The sequence below is a fragment of the Nematostella vectensis genome, chromosome 13, assembly GCF_932526225.1.
Source record: "Nematostella vectensis chromosome 13, jaNemVect1.1, whole genome shotgun sequence".
Classification (NCBI taxonomy): Eukaryota; Metazoa; Cnidaria; class Anthozoa; order Actiniaria; family Edwardsiidae; genus Nematostella; species Nematostella vectensis.
The window spans coordinates 1889473-1910087 of NC_064046.1; the positions used below are offsets into that span (position 1 = coordinate 1889473).

General features: G+C 40.5%; 4 protein-coding genes across 5 annotated transcripts in view; 1 reads left to right on the top strand and 3 right to left on the bottom strand.

Annotated features, from left to right (window-relative positions):
• The window catches only part of LOC5508154 (FH1/FH2 domain-containing protein 1), a 28392-nt gene extending 24516 nt beyond the window's left edge, over nucleotides 1–3876 (bottom strand). The window contains exons 1-3 of one of the 2 annotated variants that reach the window (XM_032376946.2): nucleotides 3102–3876; nucleotides 2897–2997; nucleotides 2649–2707 (exon numbers count right to left, since the gene is read on the bottom strand). In XM_032376946.2, coding sequence (XP_032232837.2) covers nucleotides 2649–2707; nucleotides 2897–2997; nucleotides 3102–3434 — 493 coding nt within the window. In that variant the 5' untranslated portion in view covers nucleotides 3435–3876. The remainder of the gene's footprint in view (nucleotides 1–2648; nucleotides 2708–2896; nucleotides 2998–3101) is intronic. The other variant, XM_032376947.2, reaches the window with a different exon arrangement.
• A 5386-nt stretch (nucleotides 3877–9262) lies between these two features.
• On the bottom strand, nucleotides 9263–12188 carry LOC5508158. Its single transcript, XM_032376967.2, has 3 exons — nucleotides 11791–12188; nucleotides 11098–11250; nucleotides 9263–10309 (listed from the first exon to the last, which is right to left on the bottom strand). Exons 1-3 carry the CDS (start codon nucleotides 11888–11890, stop codon nucleotides 9768–9770), a joined length of 795 nt encoding a protein of 264 aa, XP_032232858.2. The 5' UTR covers nucleotides 11891–12188; the 3' UTR covers nucleotides 9263–9767.
• A 719-nt stretch (nucleotides 12189–12907) lies between these two features.
• Nucleotides 12908–18492, bottom strand: LOC5508144 (ribonuclease P protein subunit p29). The gene is made up of 7 exons (XM_001628724.3): nucleotides 18341–18492; nucleotides 18191–18252; nucleotides 17534–17751; nucleotides 16201–16275; nucleotides 15629–15690; nucleotides 14945–15046; nucleotides 12908–14675 (listed from the first exon to the last, which is right to left on the bottom strand). Exons 1-7 carry the CDS (start codon nucleotides 18459–18461, stop codon nucleotides 14539–14541), a joined length of 777 nt encoding a protein of 258 aa, XP_001628774.2. The 5' UTR covers nucleotides 18462–18492; the 3' UTR covers nucleotides 12908–14538.
• Nucleotides 18493–18775: 283 nt separating this feature from the next.
• On the top strand, nucleotides 18776–20395 carry LOC116615392. The gene is made up of 3 exons (XM_032376966.2): nucleotides 18776–18952; nucleotides 19582–19699; nucleotides 20239–20395. The coding sequence occupies exons 1-3, from the start codon at nucleotides 18790–18792 to the stop codon at nucleotides 20318–20320; spliced, it is 363 nt and encodes a 120-aa protein (XP_032232857.2). The 5' UTR covers nucleotides 18776–18789; the 3' UTR covers nucleotides 20321–20395.
• Nucleotides 20396–20615: the final 220 nt, after the last annotated feature.

Consider the following 20615-nt stretch of genomic DNA (forward strand, 5'->3'; position numbering starts at 1 on the left):
CTAAAACGTACAACAACAGATACGACAAAAAGACACACTGTGTTCTATAAGGCAAACACTACCCCAGCCATACTTCCACGATGACTTTACCCGTTTTACCCCAGCAACAAAAGCGATGACAGGAACATGTCCGCGCACAAGGAAAGGTACCCCGACGTCCTTGCTTTGTTTTATGATGTTATAAATACATAAAAATACATCAAACTTTTTGTGCAGTTTTGAGCTGCATAAAGTTTATTAAATAATTTGTGATTGCCCCGGCTTTCAAAAAAAGGAAGGAAAAAAAAAGAATACCTAATAGTAAGTGAAAAAGAGCTTTAGGTTTTAAAATTTGTTAAAAAGCTTTCCAAGGTTTGCGAAAGTGAAATATAATGAAATCTGACTAATATAATATGATTGCCAAATGCCTGGAAACATATAAATAAACCTTAAATGAAAACACAGATTCATATAAAGAGCAGCATTTAAGTGCCAAGGAAAACAAAACAGATTTTCCTATGGTTTATATTATAGCTATTTTCATATGGCAAATTGAGGGCTTAATTGCTGCAGATAATAGCACAACAGTCTAAAAGCCAACCAGTAAGCGATTATTAAGTCTAAACTTGACTAGCCACAGGGCCAAGACGTGGACATCTTGTCATAGCAGTGAGCCAGAGAATGCCCCATCGATATATTACCACAGGCCAAACAGACCTGTTTTGAGAATAAATATATAAAAGAGATGATTGGACATGCAAAGGCATACCTTTGAGAGAGTGTATCACAGCATTTGGCATTACATAGGAAGTGTGCTGTGTACTGAAGATTTGGAACAGTCAAACCGGAGATTTAAAATGGAGGACAGTTTTATAGTAGAGATAAACCATTGCTTCTCACATTAGAATAATTTCTCAGAGGTCAGAACCCTTGTCAAATAGCACATCTTTTAAGAGTGGGTCTTGATACAGGATTGAATTACAATAAATAATTATTCTGTCATTGATAAAGTCATTTGCAGTCATTTGTAGTATCAAATTTCACCATACAAAGACTAGCAAAAAAAAAACATGAGCGAATAAAATTGCTAATGCAGCGTTAAGCCAAATGCCAAATAAAGTTTGAAGATAGGAAGTCTTTGACTTCAGTGACAACACAAGACAAAATTTCGGAGAGGAGAAGGAGTAAGAAAAACGTCAATTTGACATGACCTTATCAGATCATTTGTTCGCTGTTTTTTTTATGAAATAAAATGAATAATTTTCTTAATATTTCTAAGGCTTCTAAAATTCTTAAGCAAAGACGTCACTCAAATGTGTATTTATAAGTAAACACAACGTCTAATATTAATTTGTTTTCATAGCGCATTCAGAAACGTCTTTGCATTGCAAAAGTTAGATTAAATTAATTTCTATCCTCGAAAAACATCGATTAAAAAGAAAAGCCAGCGACAAGGAAATAACAACATGAGAAAATTGCAACTAGCTTTTTAAATTTGCCTTTCGATAAATCAATATTGTTTTGAGCCGTCAAAATCTGTGTCTTTGGATACAAGAGGATCAATGGCTGTCAAACAAATATTCGTTTCAATGACCCACGAAATTAGTTATTGACAAGCTCACAGATATTAGTATTCTTCACAAAAATGTAAAGCGAATATCAATTTAAGATATTAAATTAGGCTTCACTTTCAAAAATATTTCACGCCATGGGAGATTTAATTCTAAACTGCATTGTAACGTTATCATAATTCAATTAAAACAATAAAAACACCAAAACAAAGCAAAAACATGAATGAAAAAATTTATTCTGAAATAATAAAAAGGTTTTTACTACACTTTTTGCATGCCTCCTTTTTTAAGGTGCTTTTTTGACAATTTTTCAAAAATAAATACCCCAAAATTGGGGTAAAAACATAAAGTTTGATTTATCGTTTGCGGTAATTTTAAGAAACCCTTTAAACATTTTCACCTCGCCGGTTTGCGCCGGTCACGAACAAATAATTATCTCACGCATAGAAAAAGTTTCCTTGTTTTCTCACGGAACTATATTATATTCAAACGGGATGCTCTCGATAAATCCGTACTTTATTTATGCAAATGAGTCAACAAAATACGGATTCCGCTTGGGATTTTTATCATTTGTAGACAAAAGAGATATATCAATGCTCAAAGTTTTGGTTTGGTGTGGAAGCCATTTAAGTGTTCCAGCTTGACTTAAAACAATTCTACAGAGGATAGAAAAACTAATACCTTTAGAGTTTAACCGGCTATAAAAGTAACATAACGCGGCTGGTTGAAATACCACACTCAATCGAATAGACAGTTAGATGCCGTGGACTCGTAGGAATTGATCCCTTCCCGACTGTTTATGTAACTACGACCTACAACGATCTAAATGCTAGGATATTAGCGAGGGGTAGATGATATTTTAGACTGGTGTGTTGCTCGAATTATTACCGCGGCTAATGACAGTTGCCAAGCTAAAAATTTTGGATGGAATTAGACTTAGGTTAGAGGTTGCCCCATTCACTATAATGCTCGTTGCATTGACTTTAAATTTAAAGGATCTGGGCCTATTGCGAGACAGGGTTTAATAACATTGTTTCTGGGCTAAAGCAATCTACACGTATGATACTAAGGCTAGAAAAAACTAATGAACATTCTTACCTATGCAGTTGTGAACGCGAACAGACAACGATGTACGTAGAATAATTGTGTTTTTGCGGCTGTAAATAGAAGAAAATCAAGCATATCAGCTGAATCGGGAGATACGGTAGACCACGAAATGAGCAGCACACAAAGAATAGAGTGCCCCCTCTTCAGAAACAATTCAGATATCCAGTTAACCCTACCGCTAGCCCTGACGCCGCAAAACACAATTCCGTGTCGAAATCCTTCAGATTTACAGTACAAACCTGTCTAGAAATCCCTCGAGCAGGTCCGCCTGCTCTTCCAAGGTATTTTCCAAGTCCAAATAGCAGCCATTGTGCGAGAGCTGTAATGAAACGTCGTCGATCTGTGATATTAAAACACGCAGAGAAATTAAATATCGCGCACTATGAACTCGCTCACAACATCGAGCGAAAACCGTGAAGTAAACAAGATCAGTGCAGCACATACAGCGTGCGGCGCGCACAGAAGCCGATGAAGTCCGTCTACTTGCTGACAGAGCGGGATATTTAGGTGGAAAGTATATGTCGGTGGTCTCGTGGGTTCCGGGAAATTTGTGCTGGCGAATGGATCCGTGTCGTCTAAATACTGGACTTTACAAGTTAACGCCATCTTCGCTGTAGCCAAATCAACAGACTTTCCAGTACTAGGCCTCCGCGCACGCGCACTACGCTGGGACTCGGCTCGCTGCTGGGGGTCCGTCTCCGTCCCACGTGACTTAGCGACATGGCCGCAGTGTTTCTCACGGCACCCTCTGCGAGACCGATACTGAGATTCCGTCATCGAATATCGAGTACATTCACTCCGTGGTCCTTTCGACGCCGTCCTAGTCTCATTGTACGCTTATCACGTAGCACTGTCTGAGATGGACACTGCGAAAAGCGATCTACTCGCCGACGAAGCCATTAGAACACTGTCCTCGCTGACTAAAACTGAAACTAAATCCGCATAGTCCGAGCCTCATTATCTATGGCAGGTGATCTAACCAATTACTGTACGACTGCGCTTTGTCCACGCTAGATAAACTCCACTAAAGGGGTGTGATAATATTCGAACTGTTACCGAGATTGACACATATCAATCAAACCCCAAATCCCTCTATTGAACCTTCACAAAACTTAGCTTTTTATTTGCGGCGCAACACAAGGGAACACGATGGGACTGCTGTGGTATCACCTGTGGGCTTTAAAGCTATTAAGAACCCTCAAAGAGCAACAGGCTTATTTGAGAACACACTCAAACCTTGTGACGTCACCTATCCAGTTGGCATGGCAGTGTGGGCGATTATGCGAGGAATGCACAGAACGCTAGGCCAGTAACCATAACTCCGTCCACGGCGCCCAAACTTCCGTTTTATGTTATCAACTCGATCAAGACATCCACGACCCATCAAAGCTGAGCCAAAAAAATGTCTGAAATAATATCTGCTATATGCACAAGGAAGGAAGCTTTAGTGTAAAAATTCATTGTTTTGAACCGTGGATTAGTGTTTAATGAGGCGTTTTGAAAAGGCTAATTAACAAAACATAATACAGAGTGAATTCTAAGAGAGGCTTTTGAGTAGTTCGTCTAGCGGCTAAAAGTGTTATCAAACGTCAAACCAGCACGATAAATGAATAGTTGTTTTGGGGAATTCATATTCTGTCAAGCGAAAGTATGCCTTTTAACAAGTTCTGTTTACATTATTTATTTACTGCTAGAATCAACGCCTGAAGCCTACGTCAGATCCACGGACGGCATAACTTAAGTTCATCTTGAGAGTATGTTACGAGATCGTAAGGTTTGACGTTTCCTCAAGCCCTCAAGAGCCGACATCCATTGGTCGTGAGCCTGGCACTGGATGCACAAAGCGTGTCGATCACGTAAGCGTGAAAATTTCGAGGGAGGGGAGGGATAGGAAAGATGCAAAAGCTATATTCTCGATCCCAGCCAGCCGTGGTTACGTCCAACGCGGCTGAGAGGATCGCGGGCACACCAAGACCTGTAAACAACTAGAACTAAGCTGACACGAGAGCATGATTGACGTTTGGTGCGTTTGATTGACATTTAATATTGCGTTCTCCTTGATACATACCAATCTATCTGTTGACAAAAAAAAAAATTATGCGCCATTTTTCCATCTATTAATGGAGCCGGTAGACCTCTTGATTTTAGATAACAGTAGATTTGAACGCACCCAAAGTTTGACCTCAATCGAACGTGGTCAAACTTTACGCAACATCCGCACTATCCAGCACTTGTCAACATAATGTTCAGAAAGAGCCAGCAAAGCTTTTTGGCCATGCTCGAATTGCTGTCTTCGACCAAGAAAAGCCTCTGTGTCTCCAATGGCCTTTTGCCATGTTGGCGCTGATTACATGGGCCTTGACACAACATATTAAACACGAGATTCCGCTGTAAAAGGGATAGCTCCTCTCACCCCCGGGCTCAAGAACAATCAGTTATCAATCAGCCGTCAATGAGTAAACATGTCAGGAAAATTGCTCTGAGCGCTAAATTCAAATTTCATACTCTAAACCAAAATAAATATCATTCCTAGACTTGTCCATCTAAAAAAGTGTCTATCTATCGTAAAATAATGCTATACCAAGCTGTGTGCGCTCTAAAATACAAGCATTTTCATCACAGCGCAGAAATAATTCTGCAGATGGGTTAGATTATGGGTAGCGCAAAATTTAAAGTTGGAAAGCAAATAACTTATCAATCTCTTAACACAACTGTCTTGTTACCTGTGCAGAAATAGTTTTATTCCAGCCGACTTAGGCTCAGAGATAATAAATTTTACAGGAGACTTGTAATTTTCCCTTTCATAGCGGAACCTCGTGTTTAATCAATGGCTGTCGTTTTTCTAAATGGTCTAAAAGAGCCTGGAGCGAGGACGCGGGAGCCCTGTGATATTCTCAAACGTTAGGGACTACGCTCCATTTCCAAGATGGTTGCCTGCAAAATCGTAGTAAACACGAATTCCTGTAAGTTTACGTGGAAATTCTCGACTTACAAAGCTCTGGAGCGATAAAAAAAAGCGAAAAAATGATTGAAGCAGACTCGACATGACGAAAAAACCTGGAAAATTCGCAATTCGAGATAGAGAAAGAAGACACAATTTCTTACAATGATCATCGGTTGCTTGTATTCCGGACTGATTAACTCATTGACTCCTGGCTATTTTTGAGCTGAATTTACAAAAAACAGACTGAAAACAGATACCTCCCCCCCTATTCTGAGTTTTATACAGCCCGTCAAAGTCAAACACAGCTGCACCTAGTCAGCGGTATCCAAGCTTTCCAACAGTGCTTTGCGGTCCCCACTTTTAATCCCTCGTCGTTGTGCTGAAGCCAGCACAAGTTGATGGTTGCTTGTATTTTTCATCAAAAATACAGCTATGAGCATATTAGGAGAGTGTCTCAGGACATCATGAAGTCTTTTGGGGCATAATTGAGTGCTTTGCTTATGGATATTTGCAAGCAAAGGTAGATTCTTGGTGATTTTTCCTTGTTTGGCTTTGCCTGGATAAGAAAATAATTTTCTAATGAATCACCACAGCTCTCCTAAATGCTGTCTTTTCTGAAACCAAATTGATTCCAAAATTGTTTACACTGCTATTCTGGGTCTGTATGACCTGGAATTGATTTGTTTGGCTTCGGGGGAAAAGACTTATAAAAAACCATCTGACTTTGGGGAAAGGAGTGTTGACTGGCCCTCCCCTCGTGAATGTTTCCCTGGATCTCCCAGAATGCTTTTCAATCCGTAAAGGCATCTTCGTGGTTTTACAAGCCTTCAAGGAGTGGACATTGTGTTTTGAGGCCATGGAAATGAACCTGGAGGATCGGAATAAAGGTATCTATTTGTGTCTTGAGCTGTGTTTGCTGATCTCTCTCCCTTGTGTTGTATTTTGAGCGTTTTATTGAGAGGGGTGATTCTGCTTTTCTTTCCTTGTTCGATTTGAAATTTGTCAAAGAACCTGTGCTATTATTTTGAGTAGTTGCCAACACCTTGGTTGGATACATATTTTCAAGATCATTTATCCCTTAGACTGATGCCTGAGTATCTTTATCTTGTGTTTAGTTTGCATTTATGATTTTTTTGGGTTGTGGGTACTTCCCAAAGCCGGTACAGGCCGGTTGAGGCGTCAATGTGTTAACGTGAGGCCGAAATGCACATACCCAGATTTTTGCTTTTTACGATATTTTTTCCTTGATCGTTCGCACACTATACTATAAATACCACTCCCCCATCCGATTCAGTTTCTTTTGCTCCGACGAAGAGCTAACGCTCGAAACGTCAGCGCAATCACTGTTTCACAGAGGCGTTCAACATACTTCTTCATCCTTGTGTTGATACACAGCTCGTAGCCTTATTTTCTGATGAAGCGCACGAGAAAATCCACCTTACATCATGAAAAGCGACGGACTAGAGCATTGGTTGCCAACAAAGAAGGACTGAAATTAGTCCGAAATAATTGTATACTCCTTCTATGTTTTGGTTTCTCATTATAATCTTCATATACACTTAAACCAAAGGCATCATAGGATTCATAGAGCATTTAGCTTAAATATAACAAACAGTATTTGCGTATTTTTTTTTTCTTAAACGCCTTGTTTGTGAAACAGAGTAATTGCGCTGACATTTATAACGGCTGTAATGACTCGCGCATCCAAAAGGAGAACATACAGAATCATATCGTATATGTATCATCGTAATATAATCAATCGTATATATATCATTTGAAAATCAGTCAACGCAACCCACGGTAATTAAAAAAGACTTAAATGGTTTTTTTTCTAGACTGTGTAGCGAGACATTGAGTGAAATATCTGCTAGCATAGTCTACTTGCAGGCGGTACTTGGTGTAATCGTCGCGAAAAACTCGCTCATCGGGCGCCGTTTTTGCGCTCGCCCAAAGGAACCACACAAGATGATGCGCCCGATCACCGAACTATGAGCGGGTTTTCCGCGATGATAACACCGAGTACCGCCTGCAAGCAGGCTATACAAGCAGAGCTTTAATTTCTCCTTGTCTTTAACACTTTACTTACCAATTCGCGTTTCGGGGTTTTTCGTGTTGTTCGTTTGTATTTGTGCCGAGAAAAACATAAGTACATTAACCTGTTAACCATCTTTAGGTCGCGCACATTTCAGCATATATTTCAGTTTGCTTTTCTCGTTTTTAAGCACGAAAAATGTCATATGCACGTGCGCGACAGATCACAAGAGTACAAGAGGCCTAAAGACAGCAAAACTAAGTCTAGGTCACATCGTCCTGTGCATGATGACAAAATGACCACACTATAGCAACAGACTAGTTCCCAAGAGACGAAAGCGTAAAAAAGACCTCGATATTTGTCAGTCTTACATTTCAGTGAGCTGTGCGTGGCGTAACCGACTAAGACAGGCCTGGGATCCTGGTTATTGCCTCCCCATTAATGCGCGGGTACCTCAGGTTGCTTTGTGTTGTACAGTCCGCTAGATAGCGGTGCTGGGGCCGGTGCTTAGCCGTAAAGCTTTAATAGCTGCCATTACGGCGTTTCAGCGTTGGTCTGGAAGTATGGCATTTTTTCTCAGTTTATTTGATCTGAGGAGGTTCGATCCTCGGGCAATTGGCTCTACCTTTTTTTTAATACTTATCAGTACTTTTTATGGCTTTATCTCTCTTTTTTTCATGTCTTTCCTGTTCTCGGTACTATATCATGCACTAGAGAGGATTTACCGACGGGTCTGCGCACGGTTATACATTCTTTAATAGGAGAAAATTGCTTCCTTGACGGCCGACTAAGTGCTCGCTTCTCTACCGCCCACCCCTACGCGACTGGTTTGATTATCCTTCTTCACCTATCCGTGTTTTAAATACAATCGAACAATCCCTGGTTTCACTTTGTTATATTGAGAGCTAGGGAAAAGCCTCTGTGAGCAGGGTAATCAAGTGACATCAGATTACATAAAAAGAGACTTGCGCAAAGAGATCACGTGACCTTTCTGGGTGGCAAATTCAAAACAAAATTATCACAGAAATAACTGCCCCCATATAACCAGAGAACGACGAAAAAATAAAATCTTTAAATAAAACTAAACCCTTTCTGAAAACAAAGAATTCTGGCCTTTTTTCGTAAGAGCTGAATAAGTTGCTTTTTGTTGCTGTTATTTTTCCGCTAAAAGACTGAGCGCGCGCTAGTTTGTCACTCAAAAGTCACGTGATCTCTTAGCGGAAGTTTCCTATTACCCTCACAGGCCAGACAAGCAAGAAGGTGGTGATGTTATTGCTAGGCCAGTAATCGATGTCGATATACGCAGTACTAGACTCCATAGTCAGCTTCGGGTACCCTGGGCGAGGACACAGGCATGAGAACGAGGTCGAACAATATCGGCGGGAGAAATCCCTGCCGCCCAACCCCCCCCCCCCCCCCCCCCCCCTTCGCCGGCCCTGCTGCGCCTCGCGCCTGTGGCCTGGGCCGAGGATGACAAGCAGTCGCCGCTGTGTCGAGCGAATCCACTTCTCTGCCCAACATATATATATATATACGGCGGCGAGTGCTTGTAGTCTAATACAATAAAACAGTGTGAATGACGGCGTTGGTGTGAGAAGGGGTCCAGCATTTTCTTCTTTTTCTTTTTTGGCGCAAAACATCAGAAAGACAGCTGGGTCTCCGAGCAGAGTGCGCCCGACTATTGACTTGTGACGTCATGCGCCTCGCGAACTCTAGTCTCCATTCTAAGAAACAAAGGCTATGCGTTCATAAATAACAACAGAATCTAAAAAATGTTTTTGAATTCTAAGATAGCTAGTGATGTGTCCTATTGTACTTTCTAATTGGTTAATTTCATTAAGAATAACTTAATATTTATACCATTTACAATGTGTGTACCATTTTTAGCCAGGATTTTGCGCTAATGGCTTCATTCTTACACAGAACTTCATTCTTATACAGAACTATTCTTTTTTTCTTAATTTGACTGATTTCTCCCAGTCGAGTTTTATATTGTCTATTAACACCTTGCATCAATGGAGTCTAAATTAGTCTCCTAAAAATAAAATTCGTTAACACCTAGTGTGGTGAGGGAAGCAGTTGTGAGTCCCGAAACATAAAACGCCAGCGGAGATTCTTGCATGAACTTGGACCATCAACGGAAATATATCTCCCAGTAATCACCGATAGACACTGAATCAACATAGTCGTCGCACCTCGGGTACTTCGGGCCGTTAAGATGGGCATTGAAACTACGGGCTCCGAACCACACGATGGGGTCAGCAAAGATCCTAGAAGGACCTAAGTAGTCACTCCTTGACCACTGATTAACCATCGTTTGCGATCCAGCTAACCCCCACTTCATGCAGCTCCGCGTCAGATTGGAGTTGTCGTCCGGTAACCGGACAAAAGAGCCACAGGCTGGCGGAGGAGAAGAGGAGTCAAGGAAATGGTGTAGGACAGCGGCGCCTGCGCTATCGTTGGTGGTCATGATGTCGATGGTCCGTCCGACAGACTGCTTATAACATCGAAATCTTAGCTGTACAAACCCAATGTGGGTTCTCAGCTGAGCGTAAGCATACACATTTGGCAGGACGTCCCCACGATTGTAATCCTTTATGGTTTGATAGCTTGACGAGTACACAAAAACCGGCGGAATGATGGTGATGAGGTATCGCATAACAAGAGTCCAACCTCCTATGAACAAAGATGTGAATTTGATATTTCAGTTTATATCGCTGTCATCGGATAAATTGCTTTTAAAACTAACACATCTTCTCATGCGTCACCTTCGGCATCATACAACGTACAACTGAGTGACCCGAGCTATCGAAACAAAATGACCGTACACAATGAAATTCAATAAACCCTTTTGCTTCCCTTCTATCTATAACCTGGTTCCAGAGCCTCGTGCGTCTCTCTATTTAGTGGCCAGCGTCTCAACCTCGCTGGCCACTGAATAGAGAGACGCTCGAGGCTCTGGAACCAGGATATTCTATCTACGGCCCTGCACAAATAGGCAGTCATCAATCATCGACTTAGGCCTGTAGCTCATAGGCTGTGATGTAGGGGGCGGGGGCTGTTTAACAAAAGAATAACAAGTTAGAATTCAAAGTCGTAAGTAGGGTTGGATTCATATTAAAGAAGACAGCAACAAAAGTCAAAGTACCGAAGAGAGAACATATCTTTTTGTCTGAGACTGCGCGTGCAGTTGAGCTCAGCCAAAACGTCAACACAAAGGTCGCATCTGACTGGCTAATCCGCGCGTCTAAAAATAGCCTGATTAGTTGATTGTCCCTACTTTTATTGACTGTAGTCAATAGAAACCGTGTTTCCACTTAGCCGCGACGGATATTCTCAAATTGTCCAGCGTCCACCCCTCGCTATTACCAACAATCACACAGAGGGTACAGAGGGTTGATTGTATAATTGATTGTATAATAAAAAAACATTATCCACACATATATAGAAGTATAACGTCGTACCTCCATCCGTGGCCATATCGCAGAAACTGGGCAATGACTCCTGAATTCCCGCAGGATCAAGCCAGAACTGCCCGCTGTTGATTTGGAGGGGCGGTCTTACGTCATCCCGTATCTGCTTGCAGGAGCGCGCAGGGGTCTCTGGCCTTAGACCCGCTAGGCACAGTGATTAAAAAAAAAAAAAAAACTAATATCAATACATGAAGTAATTATGAAAATTTTACACCAGAGTTATACTTGCACAATCGTTGGGAAGGCATAACAGAGTCTCGAAATCAAGCCCCGCCCCCTGTTTGATTTTTGGTATGACGGCCACGGGTAAGGTTACCATGACGGGGGCTACAAAGTTTTTTGTTTGTTTGTTTTTTTAGGGGGGGGGGGGTTGAAGGCTTCGCCCTCAGCCCTTTTGGGGGATTGGAGAGGGGTTGTAAGTATAATCTCTGCATTTTTGTTTGGGGGGGGGGGGGGGTAGGGTATGACCTTTTGAGCCCTGTCGGACCCCCCGCCACCGTTTATAGCTGAGTTCAGCCTTCCCCCAATATTTTTTATTAAGCCCCCCCCCCCAATCTAACATGGTCTGCTACGGCTTTGCTTTGGGTGGACGGCTTTGCTTTGGGAGGGCTTATTGCGCCTCCAGTGGTTGATCCCTTCAATTGCTAGGGTATTGTAGCTAGATAACTTTAATCGTAAACTTACCTTCGTCACAATTTCTTCCCGGGTACTCTGGGCGACAGGTGCACGAGTAGTTGTCGTCATGGTAACTCGCTTGGCATGTACCACCATTCAAGCATGGCATGTCATAACAGCGTGTCTGTGTTAGAAAAAAAATCACATCAGATATACATGCGCATTCTGACCGGTCAATACGGTATGGATATAACCTTTCAGTCCATGTCAAATACGAGGGAAATAGAATAGGAGCTTAGAAATAAACCAGGGGTGAAGAATGACTTTGCATATGGAGGTATACTGGAAAGACTTCTCAGTCTAGCTTGGGTGGTACTTAGAAGGGTTCTCGGAAAATGGTTATGCTTTTCCCATGGTTATAGGAATCCTGTGGCGCGCAAACGGACGAGGGACTCGTACCAAGGGAGGAAGGGAGGCGGGGTCCGTACTAAATTTGTATTAGGGCCTTGTATTTCAATTATTCCAAACAAGAAGGCAAGCATAACAGGCTAAGGGTTCGGTTACTGGAGTTTATTACTCATTTGTATACGGGGCTTTAAAACTTGAAAAGAGAAAGCCGTCACAACGCAGAGACAAGTCGTCACTTACCGCTATGCTGTAGTGAACTGAACTACTATTCTTCTCAATTCTATCAGTTGTCGAGTTGTACTTATCCGTTGCCAGAATCTCGCACCAAAAGCGAGAATTCGCGTCAGGTTGTGCGGCCACATTGAATGAAAAACAAGAACTGTTCCTAATACACGCGACTGTACAAGCGCTGGTCTTATCTACCCAGATCCTCAAAGACGAAGATATGTTCAAATACATGGCACTGTCTTTGCGAAATTTTATAACACTTCTAAAGTTATCGCGTGTGATGGATTTTGCGATAAATGTCACTTCTCCTATCGAAGACAATGGCATTGAGAGTAAGAATACGATTCCAATGGCTGTCGAGAAAATCATAGCGAGTATTGTTTTACTCATGAAATCGAGCTTACCCTAGCAGAAGGGAATCGGTGCTATAAAAGAATGGAAGTGCAACGTTTCTTTACTTGGGATGCGCAGGTGTTTTATGCTTTATTTTCGTAGCTATTAACAACACTCATAAAGATATGGAAAGTGGAATAAGATATAACTACGAAACTAATTGGAGTTTTTTTAATTGGAAATGATAGTCTTTAGCCCTCGGTTAGACATTCAAACTCTAATGTAAAACATAAATAATACTGCGAACTCTCTTTTACGCCTCGTGCTTGCGGCGTTTGAGGGACACTCGGAGAGGCCCACTCTTGATCTGGTAGCAAAACAGTCCACGTGTTAGTCTGTACCAATTGTACAGATCTTCTGATTGGTGCTTGGTCTTGCAAAATCGGCGATAAAAGCGGCTTGGTTTTGTAGAGTGATTTCTTTGCGGGTTAAGCAGAGCATCTGACCACGAACCTGATGTTTCTCGATGCAAGTCAAGTTAAACTTATTATTAAAGCTTAGTTATAACTTCACATAGTCGTATCAGTTCAGAAAAAAAAATTGGAATGCTTTAATTAAAACTGTTGATTAAATGTTTATATTTTACTCAGAGCTATTTGTTATAAGCATATAGCATGTGGCTAAGGGTGCCAGGGGTAACTTGGGCAAAAGAAAGTCCGTGACCTCAGACCATGGGCACGGCCATAGCATAACCATTTGCAATAACAAAGCGCTGCAGGTCTTTTCAAACGTCTCTCTAGGGTCAAATGATTGCATAACGATTCCTAGAATGAAGATTCTACAGCTAAAATTTTCATCAGGGATTTTGCAGGGTTTCCCCGTTGTATGAGGAAACAAAAGAAAACACCGGAAGCAAGGCGTGAGTTCTGGGGGAAATGTGCAAATGACCGGAAGGAGAGTTGATTGCCCGTCCTCGGCGATATGACGAGGTCAGGTGTCTCCATGACAATGGCAAGACAAAAATGGGGATAAAATACACCTATTTCAATTAAGGTTGCACCTGCGAAACAATGTATCGTAGCCCGCAGTGGTTCATGGGTAACGTATAAACGGCCGAATCCTGTTCTCTGAACGCCTTGTGAACGTTTCCAGGTACATAAACAGGAATGCTAAAGCTTTCTAAGGCTGTCTTTGTTTTTATTTACGCTTATTTTCTTATTTATTTGATACCCATGAAGCACTGCGGGTTACGACACATAGATCCTCATTATTGGGCAAGCTGAAGTCGGAAAGTGACTCGGGACATGTAAATAAACAATCTATGTGCGCTCATTGTCTTTTTATATGCAGCCTTTTCAAACTCAGCCGGCTGCTGGCTCAACGAGCAGCCTTCTCTGGAGGTTTGACCGTCTCCATCCGGACAATATTTTTATTTTAATTTTAATTTTTTATTTTTTTTTTTTTTACTGACAAGGAGAAAGAAATCTTCAGCACCCAAACCGCCTCCAAACTCATAATTATCTGCTCCTTAATATCTTTTTGAGAAGACTGTATATGGCATTTTATTTGCAATTATGTACGGTTCTTATGGTTAGCACGGTTCTTACGAAAAACAGTAATAAACTGATACAAGATAGATCATCAATTGTTTACACGGACAGAGGAGCACTCTGGGAAGTGGGGCTTGGCTTCATCTCACCCTAGACCGATATTTCTACTTCACAGAAGGTCCTCATCAGGCTTCTTCATTTTGACTGTGGGTGTCTTTCCTAAAGTTTCTGTTTCAACTGTAAATGCTTGAGATAATTATTTAATATAAATATAAATATACTTGCAAGGTTGGGTATCTCACAAGTCTACAGTAGCTTTGGTCTTGAATTTGCGAACAGATCTCTCGCTAGCACGAAATCTGAAGTGGTTTCCATAAATTTTAAACATGAAGTCTTCTAGCTGGAAGGAAAAGACGCTATTGGCTTTTGGGATCACTGAAATCAAAATATAACAAATTTCACATCAAAAATTTTAAGAGAATTTTAAGAGAATGGTTCATTGTTGAAAAGGGGGGTTGCGAAGGTTGAATTTGTAATGGGGACCTGAAGCCTGATGGCTTCTGAGAGAGAGCATAAAAAACTTTCAGAGAGTGGACCTGCAAAAATGCTGGTTTGAACATTTTTCATCTTAAACCCCCCCCCCCCCCCCCTAACGTTTAAATAATGACTGAACTCTTGCATATGCAATACGTCCAAGTGCTTACTTTTCAATGAGTCATCTCTGGTGATGATTTTGAAGACATTTCTCGTTTCTTGTATTATAATGCCTGTAGTTCCAACATACGAAGGGCATTTTGAACGGCAGACTGAAAAACAAATTACAATCCAAGCTGTTAAAATCACTTGGTGTGATCCCTACGGGTAATTTATTCAGGGGGGGTATATATATTTTTCAGGATCACCACTCAAAGTTACAGAGTGCTTGGTTTGAGATGGTTTATTCTCAGGCATTTCACATAGACTGCTTGCATCCTGTCTTTTGGTTAACATCCAAAAAATAGGAGAAAGATGGCACCACCTGCTAGCAGGCGATACTCGGTGTTATCATCTTGAAAAACATGCTCCGTTCGGTGAGCAGGCGGTATCTTGTATTTTACGCCACGCCCATTCTTGCGCTCGCCCCCAGGAACCATGCGGCTTAAATACAAGACGAAGCCCGATCACCTAACGGGGCAAGTTTTCCGCGATGATAACACTGAGTACTGCCTGCAAGCAGACTTAACATGTCTGTGTTGTGGGCGTGGTTCTTAGATCATCATAGGCCACTAGTTTGGCACACAGGCAAGTATTTCTGCCTAAAGCTCACTTTCTACTTTTAGCCTTAAAAAACACCAGCTTCTGCCCAACTCAGAAGGCCAAACACATCTGCCAAATGCTAAGCGACTCACCTGCAACAAGACAGCCATGGTAGTCTGCCTTCAGTAATCTTGGATAGATCCCTTTAAGATTACTGAAAAGGGAAAAATTATTAATCAGGCAAATTTCTGCCAAAAGAGACAGCTATGGGGATACGTATAAATTATATATTTACAATATAATTTTTTTTATATTTTGAATTTATAAATTTATGTTTTATTGTATAAATATTATTTTTACATTTACTTACATATTTGACCATTCTTTGTCATTTTTCATTTAACTTACAAAATAATATAGCTCAATAAATATGTGACTTAATTAATGAATTGACTTAATTAAATATTTTTATAAATATATATTTCTATGTTTTTTTCACACTTCCTTTTTCATTTTTCTTATTTTCTAGTAACAATTTATTTTACTTAAGAATGGGGGTCATACAACACATAAAAACAAGCATTCAAATACATTCTCCACCATAGATATGGCATCTGTGTTTTGGAGGACAGCATTTAATCAAGGTACCTTAAAATGTATGTGCCATTTATATTTGAGTGGCACCAAAATGAAGGGTATAGTGCATGGAAAATAATTTACCAACCTGTTGAGCTGAAGTTTTAACATGTCTTGCATATACTCCCTCCAAAGCTTATGTAGTGGAAGAAACAATTCATATCTTGAGGACACAAATGCAAATAAGATAAATACCACAAAATTTTAAATGATGTAGGGCCAGTACCATTTTAAACTCACACAAGATAATTCATTATCTCTCTTCCCCATCTACATCAAAGTTCTGTTTTAGCTTGTACAGCATTATGTTCAATAAAGTTTAACCTTTGCAACATTAAAGAAACCCATAGGAAAATTGCAATATTTTCAAAGATACAGTCTGATGACCAAAAAATAAATAAATAAAATAATAAATAGAACATAAAATAATCTCTATTTCGTGATTTATATTACCTTTTTTTCTATTTATATTACTATGCAGAACACCCTAACACACATTGAATTTCATCAAATCACTACCAATTGAATTAATCATCTACAGTATTTTAAATTTACAGTTTATTTGCACATTACTTAAGGAAAGCTAATTTATTATCCCGAGGGGGGTGTGGGGGCAGGATTTTAAGAAAAGTGAGGGATAAAATTAGTTGACCCCCCATCAGGAGGAACAAAATTTCCCATGCCTCCCCCCTATAGGCTTCCCCCATATTTTCAGTGCCCCCCCCCCTCCCAAACACCGAAAAAAGAAGGAGCAAAGGAAGAAACAGCAATGACAATGTAAAAGGAACGTGAGCGAGAGATTAGCTGTAAGCTGGACAGAAAGTGGAGGGAAAGGAATTGGCTTAAAACATAAATTCAGAAAAAGTGAAGGCACTCAATTTCTTATAGATGCTACTAACTCCAGGTTGCAACCTGATAATGGTTGATGCTATAGATGACGTAAGAGGAGCAAAAAGGCTTTTTGATCTTCTTCTTGCAAGAAAAGCGTAGCACCAGAAAAGAATGGGAACAAGGAAGAAAGTGAATCAGATATGAGCGAGGATTTTGATGACTGAGAATAAGTGTATAGCATTAAAACGTTTTGTTTATATTCTATAGATATGGAACATAAGCACTTTATAATATTATATAGCGGAAACCATAAAAAGATACCAAGAAGTCTGATTTGACAGTTCGTCAACTTATATAGTAGAGACGACACCCAAAGGAATCAGTGACCCCCCCTTTTAAAATCAAAACACTTTAGAGGCCCGTTCTCTTTAGACTTCGAAAATTTATTGAGCCACAACTACAGTATCCTCACGCCCCCTCCCCCGCAAAATTCGGATAATAAATTTGATATTAACAGTATTTGATACAAAAATTATGTTGGTTATTTTGCCAGTTACCATAAAGACTACAGACAAACAATGTCCACAAACCTTTGATGCTCAGGCTCAATATCATAGACCTTTTTCTCTCTCTTCTCTCGTGCTGACATGCACTTTGATTTCTTGACTTTTTTATTCCTTCTTGTCTGATACCTATCCAGCATTAGGGGCTGGCGATGGAGGGTCTCTTCAGTATTACTGTTAATATTTTTTTGCACAGTTTGGCTCATGAACGATGCCACAAAATCTTTGGCAGAGCATTTTAAAGGCTGAAAAGGACAAAGTTAAACATCAAAAACTTATAATGAACACAGCGCCAAACGATCCGGCAGCTGGATGGGGTCCAAAATAATCCTATGTTTCTCGTTATTTACTGCATATAATGAAAGGCAACTTGCTATTTTAAGTCTTCGCATTCTTTGAAATGTGATTCTTGGACAATACAACAACATCCTTAGAAGAGCATTTCATTGGCATTTCAAAGAGCTGAAATGACAACATTTTTAAATACAGTCAGCTATAGAAATCAAAGCTTGTCTGTAACAATGTCAGTCTTGGATAACAGGAGTTTTTTTTTTTTTTTTTTTTTTTTTAAATGCATTTATGAGTTATATATAATGCACATGGATCTTAACATAAATAATCTTGTGGTTTTAATCTACCAATTGCTTTAATCGTAACAATCAACAAATCACGTTTAATCTTCACCTGGATTCCGAGTCTCTCTTTGTCATTCTTGATGTGTTTTGGCAGTTCTTTGTACAAGGAGGCTGTGAAACAACAGAGGTCATCACGAAAAATGTCTAAAGCTATACTTCAAAATAATAAAATCAATTTTATTTTTTGCATTGCATTTACCATCCGTCACGCCTTCGGAATAGGCCATTCCTAACTGTAGTTTGCTGTTTTTATCCAAAAATATCAAGTAAACAAAGACAGCAAACTTTGTCCGCCATCTTGAATGTTGGTGATCGGACATGAGCCCGCGAGCGTAGCAAGGGTACGCCACAGGAGCCCCAGATAAATAATGGCGCGAATTTGTAGAAATCTCGCAAGTATTCTCGGGCATTTTAGGACGTCCTCGCTTTACATATTTCGCTGTGCTAAAATTCTCAAAAAAATCGTTAAATGGCTTATCTTATTGCGCAAAAGCAGCTTAATGTTTAAACTTCAAGAATGAATGACCAAGAGATCTGTCACAAAGGCGTGAAACGTGCAATCGAAAGACAACTACACTAGTGAGACACTAGGTTCTTTCAAAAGATACGCATTAGCGCGCGCTTGTTCACGATTCACGACACAATCGCATGTTGATTCCATCGAGAGAAACACGGCCCAAAATGGAGGGGAACCACGCTAATTTTACTGCAGAAGCTAAAAAGATCGCGGCGTGTGTTGGATGTGTTGGCTCCACTTTTCTGTTCTGTGTATTATACACTACAAATGGACTAGGTGGGGGTATATTTGCTGGTGAGTTGGTGGGATTGACTTGTGTTTGCTTAGTTGCTATAGCGCGTAATGTGTGTATGTAGGATGGCGCCATTTGAGATCGATGCTTTTTTAGCGTTTTAGTTATCTTTTTTTTTTTCTCATTTTCCTTCTTCTGCTGTTGACAAAAAATTGGGTACCCCGACAGATTAGATACAGAAAACTTGCAATACCTTAAACGTTTGTCCGCAAATATCATGGCCGTTACGTCTATAGACCCCTTTCCCGGTTTTTTCTTAATTACGAGCGTGAGTGTTCCATCCCTCACACCACATTTTTCTTAATCTCTGTAGGTTCATCACGTCCCCAATATTTCGAGGCCAGTTACGCCCAGTATGGCGTGACTTAACTGTCACGCCGGTCTTGGCTACGCTTCGCTCCTCGTGACCGGCGTGACAGTAAACGAGTGAATCGAGAGTGAAGCTCGAGCCTCTCCCTTCTACCCTTCTCTGTTGGTGGGTTTGAAGGCCTCAGTGTTGAGGACAGTGCGTGCCATCTACTGGTTAAGCTTCACAAATCACTCCCTCCTTAACCCACATCACACCCTCATTTTTTTTCTCCAATCGTCACAAGCGTTCTCCTGTCATGACATGATCGTTGCATTTCTTCAGCGTTTCCAAGCACCCTTCTCCTATTCTTCCAAATCACAAGCGCTCTCCTTCTCGCCTTGGCATTCGGCTTTTCAGTTTACATGTTGTACGAGTGGGCGCTGGACGACGAAAGCTGGAGGTAGGAAAGATTATGTAGGTTCTACAAATAGAGATACAGATACAAATAGAGACCTGGTAGGGATGCTCGTCGTAGTTTTTAGGGGTCAAAATCGGGCCTCAGGTATTTTTAGGAGGTAACTGAGATAGATAGATATGTTTTCAAGGGGTTTGCAGAAGGAGGCGCTTCGAGCCAACGTTTTCTAGAATATTTAGTACTTATGGCTAAACACTTTGTAAATTTGTCATTGGAGACTTTGTTATACAATTGGATACTGTATTGGAGTCTGTATCATATCACATGAGCCAAGTATCATATGAGTCTGTCTGTATAGAAAAAGAAAATCCTCCCAAAGGAAATGACCCACGACGACGATTGGCGATTATAAAGGTGATGAAGATTATGCTTTTTATGACAGGGCCGTAGCCCTGGAAATGACCAGTAGGGGCGTGGCTGTGCCCCCCATATATTTTCTTAATGTCTCTGTATCGCCTCCCCCCCTCTAATAATTCGAGGCCTGCTACGGCTCTCTATGGTGATTACTTGTCTTGTTCTCGTAGCTTTGAGGCATGGAAGGATCGCACGAAGGAAGCACGACGCTTATACTTCACAAGGAAATACGGCCACTTCGTTTCTACTTAAACTTATTAGCTTATAATAACAACTAAGGTCCGTCGTCGAAATTTTATTGAATAAAATATCATATTTTTGGATAAACATGAATCATCTTTACAATATGCTACAAAATTTGATTTCAAAAGTTATTTGTAGCTTTAGCCATTGAATTAAAGTTATTTGAGCTCGCAAACATTTACCAAAAAATGCGATTGAGCATGTATTTTAAACAGTAAGTTTAAAATCCAAAGCTATACATTCTCCATTTTATTTCACTTTTTGACCTCCTTTGAGCTTTCAGTCTATTCATATATCAGCCTAG

Excerpts from the sequence above, each read along its gene's own strand:
- LOC5508158 (XM_032376967.2), bottom strand. The coding sequence starts at position 11,890 with ATGCCATGCTTGAATGGTGGTACATGCCAAGCGAGTTACCATGACGAC. Across the intron at positions 11,251-11,790 it reads GGGAAGAAATTGTGACGAAG|CGGGTCTAAGGCCAGAGACC; the intron begins GTAAGTTTACGA and ends CACTGTGCCTAG. Across the intron at positions 10,310-11,097 it reads CGATATGGCCACGGATGGAG|GAGGTTGGACTCTTGTTATG; the intron begins GTACGACGTTAT and ends CTTTGTTCATAG.
- LOC5508144 (XM_001628724.3), bottom strand. The coding sequence starts at position 18,461 with ATGTCCGATCACCAACATTCAAGATGGCGGACAAAGTTTGCTGTCTTT. Across the intron at positions 16,276-17,533 it reads ATTGAGCCTGAGCATCAAAG|ATATGAATTGTTTCTTCCAC; the intron begins GTTTGTGGACAT and ends TGTGTCCTCAAG. Across the intron at positions 14,676-14,944 it reads CAGAGATGACTCATTGAAAA|TGATCCCAAAAGCCAATAGC; the intron begins GTAAGCACTTGG and ends TTTTGATTTCAG.
- LOC116615392 (XM_032376966.2), top strand. The coding sequence starts at position 18,790 with ATGTTGATTCCATCGAGAGAAACACGGCCCAAAATGGAGGGGAACCAC. Across the intron at positions 18,953-19,581 it reads AGGTGGGGGTATATTTGCTG|CGTTTCCAAGCACCCTTCTC; the intron begins GTGAGTTGGTGG and ends GCATTTCTTCAG. Across the intron at positions 19,700-20,238 it reads CTGGACGACGAAAGCTGGAG|CTTTGAGGCATGGAAGGATC; the intron begins GTAGGAAAGATT and ends TTGTTCTCGTAG.